This window comes from Solea solea, chromosome 3 (genome assembly GCF_958295425.1).
Source record: "Solea solea chromosome 3, fSolSol10.1, whole genome shotgun sequence".
Taxonomy (NCBI): Eukaryota; Metazoa; Chordata; class Actinopteri; order Pleuronectiformes; family Soleidae; genus Solea; species Solea solea.
Window position 1 is genome coordinate 6,489,367 of NC_081136.1, and position 14,812 is coordinate 6,504,178.

The following is a 14,812-nucleotide window of genomic DNA, read 5'->3' on the forward strand; positions in this document are numbered from 1 at the left end:
ACATTATGCTACATGCTGCTAATTACACTGAAGTAATGGTTATTTCAGATTTGTTTTAAATGATTAAACTTTGAAATGTATATTTTAAATAATAGGTTATAATAAAGTTTTCCAGAGTCATGTCCGTCCTCACTGCACAAGACAAAGTGACCTTTATCTCAACTGTGTCTAATTCGGTGCCGTCTGATTTGATTTTACACCTGCACCGCTGAGGTCTGCGCCAACTTTCTGCTGCATTAGACGGTAAAGAAGGTGAAACCAAACTTAAGTGGAGACAGAGATTTGATCTATAATGAAATGAGTCACAGAGTGTCCATCAGAGTCGGTGAAGCATGTTTCTGTACACGAGTCTGTCTTTTGAATGTTAAATGATGGATTATTCCAGTTATCAATCTAGTCTGTTTAATTCAAGAGAGGCAGATCCTGATTCATTCCATAATACATTTTATATTAAACATATTATAGTGTAATTGTGTTATAATGTAATAAATAACCAATTCCAACTCTTAATATCATGACTTTTCACATTATTACTTCATTATTGGAATATGACACCTTTATTGTTGAAATACAGCTGCTAATATTCCAGCTAATATAATCCAGCTAATTCTAATTAACAGAGCAAATGAGTACCTGTCTTTTATTAAATACAAAATGAAGAATTATACTGCCAATTACTTTATATTACTTTTAACCTTTATCAGATGAAACTGTGTTTTGTTTTTTTTAGTGTATGGCTAAGTCTTAGTCTAAGGCTGAAATTCAGCTGAACAAAACCACTGAATGTTCACTTACGCTTTAAAAAAATAAATGTGCTTAAAAGCTCATACAAAGCCTGTGCTTATGGAAAACATTCCATTCACCTTGTTTCAAGAACTTTCTGCAACCCCTTTTACACGAATGACCAAGTTTCTGTGACGGAAAAATTACCGTGAAGGTCACCTCAAATCAAAACGTTAAATCCTTTTGGTAGAGGTTTGCAGAATTGTGACATCACACTCGCAAAGGACGGCAGAATAAAGAGAGTGTTTTCAATCTACATCTTGCATGTACTGTATATCAATGTTAAAACAATCCAAACTGAGCTAAAATATCCTGGAAGTCTGTAGTCTGACACAAAACCACTTTGTAAATCCCACATTTTGTACTGTCTGAATCCTGAATTCAGAGCACATGAACACAAAAGAGCCAGTACAACACATTAACAACTCAGGAAAGAGGTCCTACAGCACCAGTGCACCTGAACGCACCCATCAACACCAGTCACAGGTTATATCAAAGTCAGCATAGCATGGCAAAAGCTTAACTTGCCTCAAGTACATTTATACACGCCTCTTAAAAGAGTTAGTATTTGATTTAAATTCACTCCGGTTTGAATGGCTTTGTTTTTATCTGGTGCATTACCACTCGGAGAAAAGTTTCGGGTGTTAACATTCATATCTCGGCTGGTTTCCCGCAGCTTTAAAACACCCACTCTGTTGTATTATTCAGCCTGTGTAACTGCGCGGCTTCACATACATCACAGCAGTGGACTGAATGGCTGCAGACGGAGAGATTGATAGCTTTTCCATGCTTGATTTGCCTCTAATAGGCTGTCAGCTCTCCTGTGGGCAGAGACGGCCTGTGGAATCCAAATGCCCTGTGTCCGACCACAGAACCCACACACACACTTTTTCACGTTACCTGTGTGGTTTAGCTACAGTGTAACATATTCACATTTTATGCAGTTTGCATAAGTCAGGGGAGAGAGAGCTCAGTTTTATCCTGGGGCCAGGGCAGAGTGGTAGCTGACACATTGACTAAATTTTAATCCAACCCGCAGGTTTAAAGTCCAAATAAAGTGATAAAAATGTCACAAAAAAAAAACTGCCTTGCCAAAAAGTTAAAAAAGTTGCCTTTTTTTTTTGGAAATTGGTTTCAAATGTTGCTCTGAGACGCTGGGTCCGTTGGAGGAGCCCAACACACACACACAGGCGCCAAAGAAATCGTGAACAGAAGACTGAAGAGAAACTGTTTTCAGTCTTTACTGCATCGTCCACTATTTTCTAACATATATAATGTGTGTAGTGGAGAAACTCTGCTTTTGCTCTCCATGGTCTTTAATAACCCCAGATTTAATGCATTCATACAACCATACCTATGATCATCAGACGTTTTGGAGCCCCATTGATCATCAGCCTGCCTTCTCTCTCACCGTCTCTCACAGGACCACTCTGACCTGCCCATCGGCGCCGCGGCCACAATGGCCCACGAGATCGGCCACAACTTTGGAATGAGCCACGACCACGAGGGCTGCTGTGTGGAGGCCACGGCAGAGCAGGGAGGCTGTGTGATGGCTGCCGCCACCGGGTGAGCCTCAGGCGTCGTGTCAGGCTCCAGCACAAAGCTGCTCACACGGAGATGTTGTTGCTAACGGATGAATAACAATTTCATCAGCCACAAAGCAAAACAAATTACATATTAATGTTGCTGCCTGAACACTTGTCACGGGAGATTGTTGATTTTACTGGGATATAAAAACAAAGACATTTGCTCTGTTTAACTCGGATCATTAAAGACTTTTAATCAGCATTTTTTCATTTATATACTAATTCACATGCCGTCCTTCACGTTAACTTCGTTAGGATGACACAAAAGCACAGAGGAATCCTGAGTGTGTTGTCCTACAGTAGCTCAGTTTCTCTCCGAAAAAAAAAAAGCAAGAGCTATTTGTTCTAATGCAAACAAGAAAAGGAATAATCTGTGTAATATATTCTGCTCCTGCTGTGTCCAGGCATCCATTCCCTCGAGTCTTCAGTCGCTGCAGTAAACGTGATCTGGACAGCTATTTCCAGAAAGGAGGGGGCATGTGTCTCTACAACATGCCCAACATGAAGGACCTGGTTGGGGGCAAAAAGTGTGGCAACGGCTTTGTGGAGGATGGAGAGGAGTGTGACTGTGGAGAGCCAGACGTGAGTAAATAAAAAAAAAAATTTCCATCATGCATGGTTGAGTTTGGTACAGTTTGGAATGATGAAGCCCTGAGTCGGTCTTCTGTTTCGACTGAGAACAGTACCTTGCACCGGTGTGAAAACAACAGACAACAATAAAAGGCATTTGTCTCAACAAGATGTGAAGTCTGTATGAGAACAGACTGAGGGCGTTGAAGAGAAAGACAGCACAATTTCAAATTTCGAGGTCTGGTGGAGGGTTAATCAGAGCCGCTGCGACCGATCGCGCCGCCACAGTGGACTGTGTCGGTCAGGTTGGTCACCATGTTTTTGATGGTGGGAGGAAACCCACGCAGACACGGGGAGAACATGCAAAACTCCACACAGAAAGGTCTCACACCGTGACCTCACCATTGCTGTGAGGCAACAGTGCTAAGTGCTAGTCTAGCTCCACCCGGACCACACTGTACCATTTTACTCTGGTACCCCAGGGAAGGGAAGGGTGCCACAAAATAGAACAGTAAGGGCTGGTTATTTTGGTACTATGTACCATATACCAATGTACACTCAGTGGAAACACAGCTATAGGTTCTCCATCCAGATTGGAAGGGAAACATGAGATGAGGGACACTCATAACAACGTCACATTTTAGTACCAGGTACAATCGCTAATGGAAAAGCAAAAAAAGCAAAACCAGTAGAGTCATTCTGGAACTGTGTCAATACTGTACCTTTAACAATCTTGCTGAAATGCACTGATGCTAAACTGGCATCACTGCCAAAAAGTTGCCGTATCCGAACCAAAGTGCATTGAAAACAATCTCCCCTCTCTGCTCTGTGTTTATGTCACCCGGGGGGACTGCGTCACTGCAGCCTCATCTCCGATGCTCCCTCCGTCGCGTTTTGTGCGACACAGCCCAAAGACTCTCTGAAAGTTTCCCCCTCTATTCTTTTGTGCTCAGCAAACCTCACAGGTTAAGCAAACCTGCTTTGGTTCAAGCGGAGCAAATTGAAAACAGAGGAAGAAAATTGGTATCTGACAGCGGCAGTGCCGCTGACGGGGCTGTTTGTTATGACTCCCACTCGGAGCGGAGCTGACAGTCGAGCACGAGCTGCTGACACGCCACCTTACCTTCGCTCTGCAAATGAGACACGCTGCACGATGATGCCTAATGGTCTCACCTCGTGATTTTCCCCAACAAAGACTAATGATACACATAACAAACATGGCTGCGGCGTCCTAATTTACACAGTAAATGCTTTTAAGACCAACTGTGAGTATTTGGCAGGAACTCCAGAGAGGCAACTTTTCAGAGATTATTGTTATTATTATTTTTACTTTTAGGGTTTAAGAAAACAGGCGAGTCTCCCTTGATGTCCAAATGAACATCACACTACAAACACAGAGCTTTATGTTGTTGTTTTTGAGGTTCACCCATAATCCCTTTTTCCCTCCCTCCCTCCCTCGCTCTCTCTCCCCTTCTCCCCTGCCTGCATAATTGGCTTTTATTCAAAAGCCACGTTCCTTTTGACCTTAAAACAAGGTTCGTAGGAGGGTGTTATGATGAGGGGAGATGTTCTCTGCATGACGCAGCAGAGATTGGAACTTTTACTTTGAAGTGTTTGATGAGAGTGTGTGTGTTTCTCCATAGTTGGTGTAAAGTTGGTTAGACACGCTCGGATGGCTCCCCCCTTTCACAGGAGACGTCTATTTCATTGGTGTCCGTATATTTTTCAAGGTCCTATAATATGCAGTGTTTGAGCACCACTAGTTGGCGCTCTTGAGCATGCGTTTCAGACCAAAACAAAAGCGTGACAGCTGATGGGAGTAATACCTGCCCCGCACTAGAGGATTTAAATTGATTTTAAAAACTTTGTAACTTATTTTCAATGTTTTAATCAGCCTTTTATGAAGTACCTTAAAAGTTTCTAACCAGAAAATGACTTTGGTCACTTTTTATAATATTACTTAGGGATTGAGTCATGGTAGCTCAGTGGTAGGGCGAGTTGTCTTTCAACTGGAAGGTTGTGGGTTCAATTCCTGGCTCTGCTCGTCTATATGTGTCCTTGAACAAGACACTTAACCCCATGACTAGAAAAGCTCTATATAAATACAGGCCATTACCAACTCTTCTTCTTCTGATTTTATTTGGTAGTAACGAGTAACAAAGATAGTTTTGAGGAAATGTAGTGGAGTGTAAACACAAGTTGTTAGAGATATAAATAACAAAGTAAAGTACAGATATGTGAATCTTGTCCTTAAGTACAGTAACAAAGTATTTGTACTGTGTTACATTACAACACTGGTTGTAATCTTGAGAAATCACAGACTTAAGACGATCCAGTCAAACGATTTCAGGGCGGAAATTCCTTGGATTTGGGATCTCACAGAAACTCGCGTGATTTAACGTGACTTCAGAATGTAAACAGACATGGAGGCGGACTGTCGGCGTTATAGCATCTGTGTGCGCGATGTTTTGTGCTACTGTGGATGGAGTCATGGCTGAGAAGATGCAATCAGCTTGGCCTTTATAAGTTACAAAAGTATGCAACACTGATGCTTATCCCTCACACTACAGGATCATTTATCCATATAATCTGTTCAAGCCAGATTGGGACAGAAATCGAGCCAAGGAGACTAGGCCAGTCACCAATGAAAACACATATATTAAATAATATATGATCTGTGAGTCCAGGAGGAGAATAGCTAGCTACGAGTTAATTTAGAGTCATTTTTCAGCTCGTAGAGTTATCATAATGAAAATTCCAGACTCATATAAACCTCCCATCTCTCTTCTTGTCTGAAGCCCTATAATCCAAAGAATGTACTTTCTTCTGAAGTCAGATAGATTGACAGATAGAACCGTTTGAACTGCTGCCCTCCATTTTGCCTTCACCCCACTATTCAACCACGTGTATCTATTTTGCAAAACATTTAGCGTAATAAAACATGTCTGCATAAGTGTACGCTAACTTAAGACAGAAAAAAGAGATGTTTTTTGCAAATGGAAACCTAAGTTTTTTTAGTGAAGGCATTCTGCCTTCACTAAACTCCGTAGAGAAAATCAACGATTTTTACCTCATGGCACACGGGAGCCGTTGATCCGCTGCTGCCTCCATCTGTCAGTTCAACTGTCTTATTTTGTGACTTCGGTGGTTGAAATCCTTCATGAAGATTTACTGAAGTGACAAAAACGTAGCAGGAGTGGCAGCAGTGGACCAGCAAACTCCTGTGTGTCCGTCAGCTAAAAACGCTGATATTCTCAATGGACTTTGGTGCAGGGAAGTGAGATGTGTCCTGTCAGAAAAAAGGCTGTACAATAAATATCTTGACCTAAAGATCAATGTTATGTGCTGGGACTTTTGTTAAGTGTCTAAATGTCCCTGTTGACAGTGATAGTCTCATATTGTCTCCCAGCACAGGGGGAATGAACAAGTTTAATATCATTTTATCAATGGTCTGTTAACATTCACAATGCTGACTTATTGTTTCTTTTTTATACTCAGTGGTTTATTAACATTCATAATTGAGTTGCTCTTTGTAACTATTACTAATGGTCTGCCTCCTTCACAGCTCATTAGAAAGTGGGAAACTTTACTTAGAAAGTGGAGCTGTTTGATGTTGGCCTATAGTGTTTGTGTGTGTGTGTGTGTATGTATATATAATATATATGTGTGTATATACTTGTATTTGTTACATTTTTAGGACCTTTTCTGGCATAAACGCTGAACTATGCCCTTTGTCCCTTTAACACTGAGTGTATCGCAGAAGCGCACTTTGCATTACCGTAATTACGCTACGGTTTGTGCTAACGGAAAAATTTTGAGAAGTTGCCTGTCAAAACCAATGTGTGGTTATTACGGTCATTTCAATCCACGTCTTTGTCGCCAGAGAGGAGAGAGTGGGAAGAGCACCTGTACAGTACCTAGTTTCCATTTTTCAGCCTGTTTTTGCACATTGAGAGACAAAGACTCAAACAAAAATGTTATTGTAAATGTTTTATATTGTTCAAATTTCAAATTTAACATGCAAAGGTTTTTTCTATATACATTTGTCTTTGTTTTTCTTAATTTTAAATTGTTATTACACTATTTTAACATGCAGTAAATTGTAAATAACTGCCAGATATTGTTATTATACATTATTCTGGAAATAGGGGCAAAAGCACTTATTCACAGGACATTTTCTGGCCCTTTTTATGGTTAAAATAAGCAAAAAAAAAAAGGCTTAGGTTTTAAAGAGTTAAAAAGAAAAGTTTTTAAAAACGTCAACAGTGTCTAGGGAGCAGCGGAGAAAAATGGGAGAGCATTTCACAGCCTGGGTGCTGCTATATGATAATGTTTTGGTTCTTAATGAGTGGAAGTCGATGCAGAGTTCCTGTGAGTGTGTGTAAGTTTAAACACTTTGAGAACTAATAATGTGTTTGTGTGTTATAGGAATGCACCAATGACTGCTGCAATGCCAATAATTGCACCTTGAAGGCGGAGGCTCAGTGTGCCCACGGTGTGTGCTGTGAGGGCTGCAAAGTAAGTCACACACACACACACACACACACACACACAGGCAGAGTGCCGTGGGAGTGGAGCTGAACTGGCGCGCAGTAGTATCTCAGTATCATTAGTTCACTGTCAGTCATCGTGTCAGTGTGTTGACATACTGTACCCACAGCGTGTCAGCTCCCATCACAGCAGGACACGCCGTCTTCACACTGCACCGACACTTTTCATCTCTGCTCTCATCTCGCTGTTGAAATGCAAATCCTGACAGCCCATTGTAACACACACACACACACACACACAGAGTAAATTCTACTGAGTTCCTGTCTGACAGCACAGGCAAATACCGAGGATGGTAATAACTGTAACGCTCTCCACACAAGAGGAGCTGCAACTCCCATCACAATATTGTTTATCTTTCAATACCTTTTTGATGATATTGCTTTACAGGCTGTGTCATTTGCCTTTTACACAGATGTGCACGTTTTGGCATAGCTTCATATCCCGCGTTTGCACAGCCCTTTCTTCTACGTCTGTTAGTTGTTGAGATAAAACATTTAGAGATGCTTTTATTATATTATATACACAAAGCATCGGATGATATAGTTTATCAGTGTTCACTGCAGCTACAGGGATAGTTCTATTTTATCTACTTTTAAGTTTTTTTTTGGACCACAAACTTTGAACAACATGAGGCTCAGTTTAACCACCTGCACGCAGCAGCAGACACACAGAGAGAGGGAGAGCAGTTAATGGAGTGGAGCATTTTACACAATTCTTTTGAATGCAAAACAAGACAGTGACGGTAGCCTTAAAGGCGTCAACAAGCGTTGCGTGACGTTTTTTTATTTACTTATTTTAACCATAAAAAGGGCCAGAAAATGTAGGTGCTTTTGTCCATTTTTTCCAAATAATTTTCAATATCTGACAGTTATTTACAATGTACTGCATGTTAAAATAGTGTTTTAACAGTTTAAAAAGAAAAAAAACACAAAGGAAGCACAAACTGTCACCATATTTATGGTAACACAAATTGTTTAGGGTTTAAATCCTGGGACGGGTCAAGGGCTGGCTGCCCCCTAAGCAAGGCACCAAAATCTCCATTGACCCCCGTGTGCAGATTAGTGCTGCCCACTGCACCTGCACACAGCGTGTGTGTGTGTGTGTGTGTTCACTCCTGGTGTGTAAAAGCGACGGGTTAAATGCAGCGGTCAAATTCACTATCATTAATTGGTGTGTGTGCAAAAATAACTCCATAAATAAATCTATATCTAATAACAGACGCTTAAATGCAGTTGAGGTAGTGGAATCCCACACACAGCTTTTGCTTGGCATCAGAATTTCCCTTATTAAACAACTGACATTTCAGTCTCTAGATTATTTTAGTTTCACTAACAACGCTCCATACGCCGCATACAAAAGTGTGGTGCCGTTATTGGACCAGTAACTGACTCTGTCAGTCGCTGACTGCCTTTGTTTACACTTTGTCACACAGAATAAGCCACACATTAGTCGAGAACAAACACTGACCTGATTTCTACAATAAAAAAGGCTTCACTGTGTCTCCTCATTGCTTGTTTTCCCGACTGTGCCAGCTGAAGCAGGCAGGCACCATGTGTCGGGGGCCGGCGGGGGCGTGTGACCTGCCAGAATACTGCACCGGGGCCTTACCTTACTGTCCTGCCAACGTCTACCTGCTGGACGGCTCCCCCTGTCAGCGCGGAGTGGCTTACTGCTACAACGGCATGTGCCTCACCCACGAGCAGCAGTGCCTGCAGCTGTGGGGCTACGGTAATGAAAAGTCAACGACCACACACGACACAACGCCGACCGCTTATGTGGAGTTTTTCACGCTGATCGACAGAAAAGTCAAATAGCAGCAATTTCCTGAGAAATGTCACACACGGAGAAGTAATAATGATATTTAAGACGGAGTGGTTTTTGAAGACGAACAGCAGCTTAAAGGGAGGGTTGGATCCTGGAAAAACAGTCGGAGCATTTCACCTATAGTGGCACAATACGAATGTCCCCTGCCGTCCCTCTTAATCATGGCCCCAGTTCAGAGAGAGAAAACCCACAAAATAGAACCGGAGTCCTGTTCCATTTTTCAGACCACCGGGCCTGCTTTGAACTCTAATTTTAAACGCTTCGGACACCGTGGGGACACTCAGCTAAGAGCATCAACGGGGCACCGGGAGGCAGGGGCTGGGACAGGCGAACTGCGAGCTTTTTAACTGCAGCAAGTTTAAGATAGGCTATTGCAGCATGAATTACCGCGGCTGCTGGCACCAGACTTGCCCTCCAATGGGTCCTCGTTAAAGGATTTAAAGTGTACTCATTAACAATTACAGGGCCTCGAAAGAGTCCTGTATTGTTATTTTTCTTCACTACCTCCTAGAGTCAAGAGAAGCTTCTCAGACTACCTCTCCGGAATCGAACCCTGATTCCCGGTTACCCGTGGTCACCATGGTAGGCACAGAAAGTACCATTGAAAGTTGATGGGGCGGACATTTGTGCCTATACTTCACTATAGATCTTAAGGATCTAAAGTGAAAGTGATGAAGGATCTAAAATATTAATGCACACAACAAATAGAAACGCAGACCTGGCACTAGTAAGAAGTGACTGTAAGGGCTTTAAAAAATGTGGTGCCCCACTATGATCAATTCCACTTGTTGTTAATGAAGTTTAGATCTTGTCATTTGACTCTGAGCTCCGACACCATACTGAACACTGATCTCCAGGAGGCTGAGATGTTTCCGAAAACGAGGTCGCTGCAAACGTAGTTAGTGTCAGCCGTAAGCAGTAAAGAGAGGGTAATGGAACCTGTTGTGTTTTCAGGAGCTCGACCCGCTCACGACGCCTGCTTCGAAGACGTCAACGCCGCGGGGAACGCTTTCGGAAACTGTGGGATAGATGAACATGGCAACTTCATGAAGTGTGAAAAAAGGTAAGCAACGCTGCTGATGTTAACTCATCGTGTCAGATAAGTAACTATAAGTACGTACAAGGACTATGGTTTGGGGAATAGCAGATACTTGTTGTTTGGGGTTTCTACCAGGATTAAAAAGCACTGTAGGTCAACTCTGTAGTCATTCAATAATCATATGAATACTTTTTAAGTCTCTGCTGCTGTTAACAAGCACACTTCAGCTGAACTGAGACTTTAATCACACAGCCAAACCCGACTTTCAGCGTCAGCTCAGGTCTCTCCGAGACTGTTTCCATGGAACAGCGCCAGAGCTAATTAATGGAGCCAAATTAGCGATTTAGCTATGTAAATGAGCTCATGGATTAAGGTGGCTGACGGCTGCCGTGTATGAGCCACCGCTGCCCTAATCCATTATGAAGTCCCACAGGAGTCATTAGAGTGTTTTCTGGCCACAGTGAGTCACAGAGCTGATTAGAGGATATGTAAATTCACTGCCTGCCTCTTATTAAGACGTGAATAATCTACACGCAGCTGCTATGTGCTCATCATCCTCTAATCCTCTGCACTTCTTTACCTCAGGACACTCCCAGGGCGAGAGTGTGTGTGTGTGTGTGTGTGTAGTTATTTACCACGTTCTATCTACTTATTAATCAGAAAAACGCTGATATTGACAAAGAAATGAAGTGCGACTCCTCTGCGAGGGAGTAGATGAAGCGTCACACCTGCTAACGAAGAATGATCCGATGAGAGACGAAGTAATTATGTGGTAAAAGCACAGAGGCGGGGGGGGGGGGGAGCTCAGACACTTAAGAAACTTTGTTTTCCAAGTCTCATTATGAAAAACGACAAACACTCTAATGCTTTAACAAACTTGGAACTCATTTGGTTGTGTTGTTCTTGTTGACGGATCGGCCTCTGAGGTCAGGGGTCAGTATTGCAGGGCTTCCTGTGCACTGACAGCGGATATCCGGGCCACGACTTCAATTTTCCACCTGTGATTATAGACTGGCAGCAACGTGAGACACACGACAGGACAGTTTTGAGACGATAATCTGTGACCTGATTTTTTTGAAGGGCTATCAATCAAAAAGCTGATTACCTGTCAATTTCTGTTGATCTGTTTTGCCTCTTGTGCTCTGCACATTGACCAGTTACCTCCAAGAAACCTGCTCAAACATGATTGATCAGAAACTAGAACACTTGATAGCAAATCAAGACTCTCATCAACAGATTCTGATTATTTAGATTAATGCTGTAATAAAATGGGACCCCAAATACATTTTATACAACACAACTTCCACTTAGATTTTGTAAAAACAAGCAATTTCCCTACACATCATTTCAGTAAAAACGTGAAAACTGATCCATCGTGAGTGTGCGTGGCATCTTTGTTTCTTTGCTCGGGTACATATTTGGTTTTTACTAGGAAGGAGCATTTGTAGCATAACATATATTCAGTGATATTATTCAAATAATTGACCTTTGTCGCAGTGTGAGCTGTTGGTGTTGTGCAGAACTGTTGTTTTCTTCATTTTTATGGCCTTGTGAATGTGAGATGATGTGTTTTTCATGTTGTTTTTTTATTCATTTATTTATTTATTTTTACCTGTATTTTATGTCATTTTAATGTCAGCCCTCTGGGTAACTGTGCTGTTTTCAAATGTGCTCTATAAATAAAGTGGATTGGACTGAAATATTCTTAAGTCCAGCACATGACAGCGAGTGAAAGTAATGCAGGGTTCACGGCGTGTTGCGGAAACACGAGCAGCTTAGGAGAAGCATTCGAAGACTTGGGTAAATTTTTCAAGCTTAGAGCTTTAAGATGCATTCAAGGAATCTCTTAAATGTCATCACTTCGACTCACTAAATGCTCGCTGCTGTTGCCACCTTGTGGTAATAAATGCACCACAAATTAGGTATTGTAGTCATTGGAGTAGAAATCGTGCAGTTGTTGATTTGTTTTGTATCTTTTCGTCCCTTATTTCTACCCGATCTCTTCCTCAGTTAAGTGGCACTCAAAGGTAAACATTTCTTTTTTTCGTGTGCTCGTGTCTGTGTCCAGCGATGCCAAGTGCGGTAAGATCCAGTGCCACAGCGCAGCGAAGAAGCCTAAAGGCACCAACGCCGTTTCCATCGACAACACCATCGAGACGGACGGCGTCAAGGTGAAGTGCAGAGGCACCTACGTTTACAGCACCCAGGACGGTCAGGGCGACCTTCCTGACCCCGGCCTCGTCATGACTGGCACCAAGTGTGGAGAGGGAAAGGTCAGTGCGACCGATTTACACGGATGTGAATTTTAATCTAATAAACATAACATACAGTAAAAACGAATTTCAAGGGGGGTGATCCTGCTGCCTTGTGATGTGAGTAAACCCAACTTCACAGAAGGTTAAGTTTCACAATTAGTCAGAACTAGTTTTGAAAACTTATCTTGTGAAAAATGTCCAAAAGTTCTCATCGGTGGTGTTAAAATGAGAAAATATTTCAAATTACTTAATGGGGGCATAATATTTGACAGTGCAGTTAATCAGCGAATGATCCGGAGCTTCCCTTCATTGACTTCAGTGAGTGTTGGCGAGGTTAACAGGGTCTTTGATCAGCACTAACACTTGGCTCAGCACATGTTTCTGGCCACCTGCCGAGAACACGCACCTCTGCCTGGCATCCTAAGCTGTGCAGAGAGAGAGACGGGGAGAGACAAGAGAGATTGAATGCACCACACATCTCACTCACAAAGGATTTAGAGCTGTGTTATAAAGCCAGGAAACAAACACCGGAGCAGAGATTCTGCCCTTCTGTTTGGACGTGTGTCTCTATCCTCACTAGGAGTTTCATTTTGTTGTTGTTTTTTTTTACTGTGGAACTGTTTGTATTAGTTACTGCTATATATCCCATCACTGTGGAGGGCGTCGGTATGTTTATGTGATTAAAACCACACTCTTAAGCCCAATTCGTACGGGATTAGTATTACCTGAGGACCTCATGTACATGAAAAAGGCATAGGTGAGACATAGGAAATGGCATCAGAAGACGACAGGAAGTAGTGTAGTCTGTGATCCCTCATCAGGCACAGACGCTAAATGTGTGATTTCCAGTCTGTCAGTCGTCATAAACAAACCTGCTGAAACCAGTCGGTAAGTGTGAACTCCAACGACCATGACAGTTGTGTAGTGTGTCCCCAGCTTCAGTCTCACATGGAATTCCACTAAATCTAATTTCTCATAGTCAGACCATGACGACTCACTTGTACCCTCCCCAGAGCATGTACTAAGAAAAAGTACCAGGTACGATCGCTAATGGAAAAGCAATGTAGTGTAGTGGAAAAGTGGCAAAACATACCCAGATAGTAATATTATCTGGGTATGTTTTACCCTTCCTATTATGACTGGTAATCGTGTTAATATTGCATGTAAACATTCAACCAGGCTGCACCACAGTCCCCCCCCCCCCCCCCCTTCAGCTAATACCCGATTATAGCAAAGGAAAACAACAACAACAACAACAGCGACAAAAACAAGGTGAAAAAACTGAAGAGAAGACTTGCTCTCTCTTGGCTGAATAAATAATAAAACGACATAAATCCATCCACATATGCAAAAATTATACAAAAAGGTTGGCGTTATGCATGAGGTATACATTTATACATATATATGCAAGATTCACACACAGTAAGTAATGTCCCCACTCCCTTTCTTTCCACCAGTGAAATTCTATTTCTCTGCAGCACATTCAAGCCACTTGACTTCCATTTCTGCGGCTTGTGTGGACTGCACTGAAAGGACTGAGTAGAGCCACATGAGTGATTTGTAATAAATAGGTGGCGGGGAATGCTGCCCCTCATTCAGCCAGATGAATTTCCAGTTATCATATTGACCTGGCCTTTTGTCAGGCCGTTCACATATTCACTTCCTCCAAACTCCATTCCCCTGCTTGAACTGTAGCGACTTCAGGCAGAGCTGGAGATGCAATTCCAAGTCAGTGATGGAGTTCTGCATTTAAATGTGAAAAGACATGTGACCTTCAGACACAATATGTGTGACTACTACCTGTTACCGCTACTGTTTCACGACAGGCGAAGTCACCATCTGCCTTAAAATCAAAATCCTGGTCCCTGACCTCTAACATGTATTTATTAAGAGTAAGAAGAAATAACTGCTGTAAATAGTTGTGATAGGAAGAAGCGGAGCTTTGCACATATGTGGAATAAACCAAGTTTTCCTGGTTTATTTTTGCATATAATATTTTCTATAAATGTTGCATGTTTCAACCACTGCTGCTACTGCTGCACCCTTCAAAGATTATGACTGCACTCTAACACTGAGAATAAGGCTATAGTCTGTGACACTATAACAGATTATTTACAATATAATAAGAATAGAGAATTAGGCGGTTATTCGATTATTAATCAATTACTAAATTGATTATTTATTATTTTTTATCATCGATTATT

The 14,812-nt window shown here is 42.0% G+C and overlaps 1 protein-coding gene across 1 annotated transcript in view; it reads left to right on the plus strand.

Annotated features, from left to right (window-relative positions):
- adam19a (ADAM metallopeptidase domain 19a) overlaps positions 1-14,812 on the plus strand; it is a 157,108-nt gene that overhangs the window by 123,270 nt on the left and 19,026 nt on the right. Inside the window, exons 11-16 of the mRNA XM_058624904.1 lie at positions 2,207-2,349; positions 2,774-2,951; positions 7,368-7,457; positions 9,023-9,218; positions 10,269-10,377; positions 12,422-12,626. Coding sequence (XP_058480887.1) covers positions 2,207-2,349; positions 2,774-2,951; positions 7,368-7,457; positions 9,023-9,218; positions 10,269-10,377; positions 12,422-12,626 — 921 coding nt within the window. The remainder of the gene's footprint in view (positions 1-2,206; positions 2,350-2,773; positions 2,952-7,367; positions 7,458-9,022; positions 9,219-10,268; positions 10,378-12,421; positions 12,627-14,812) is intronic.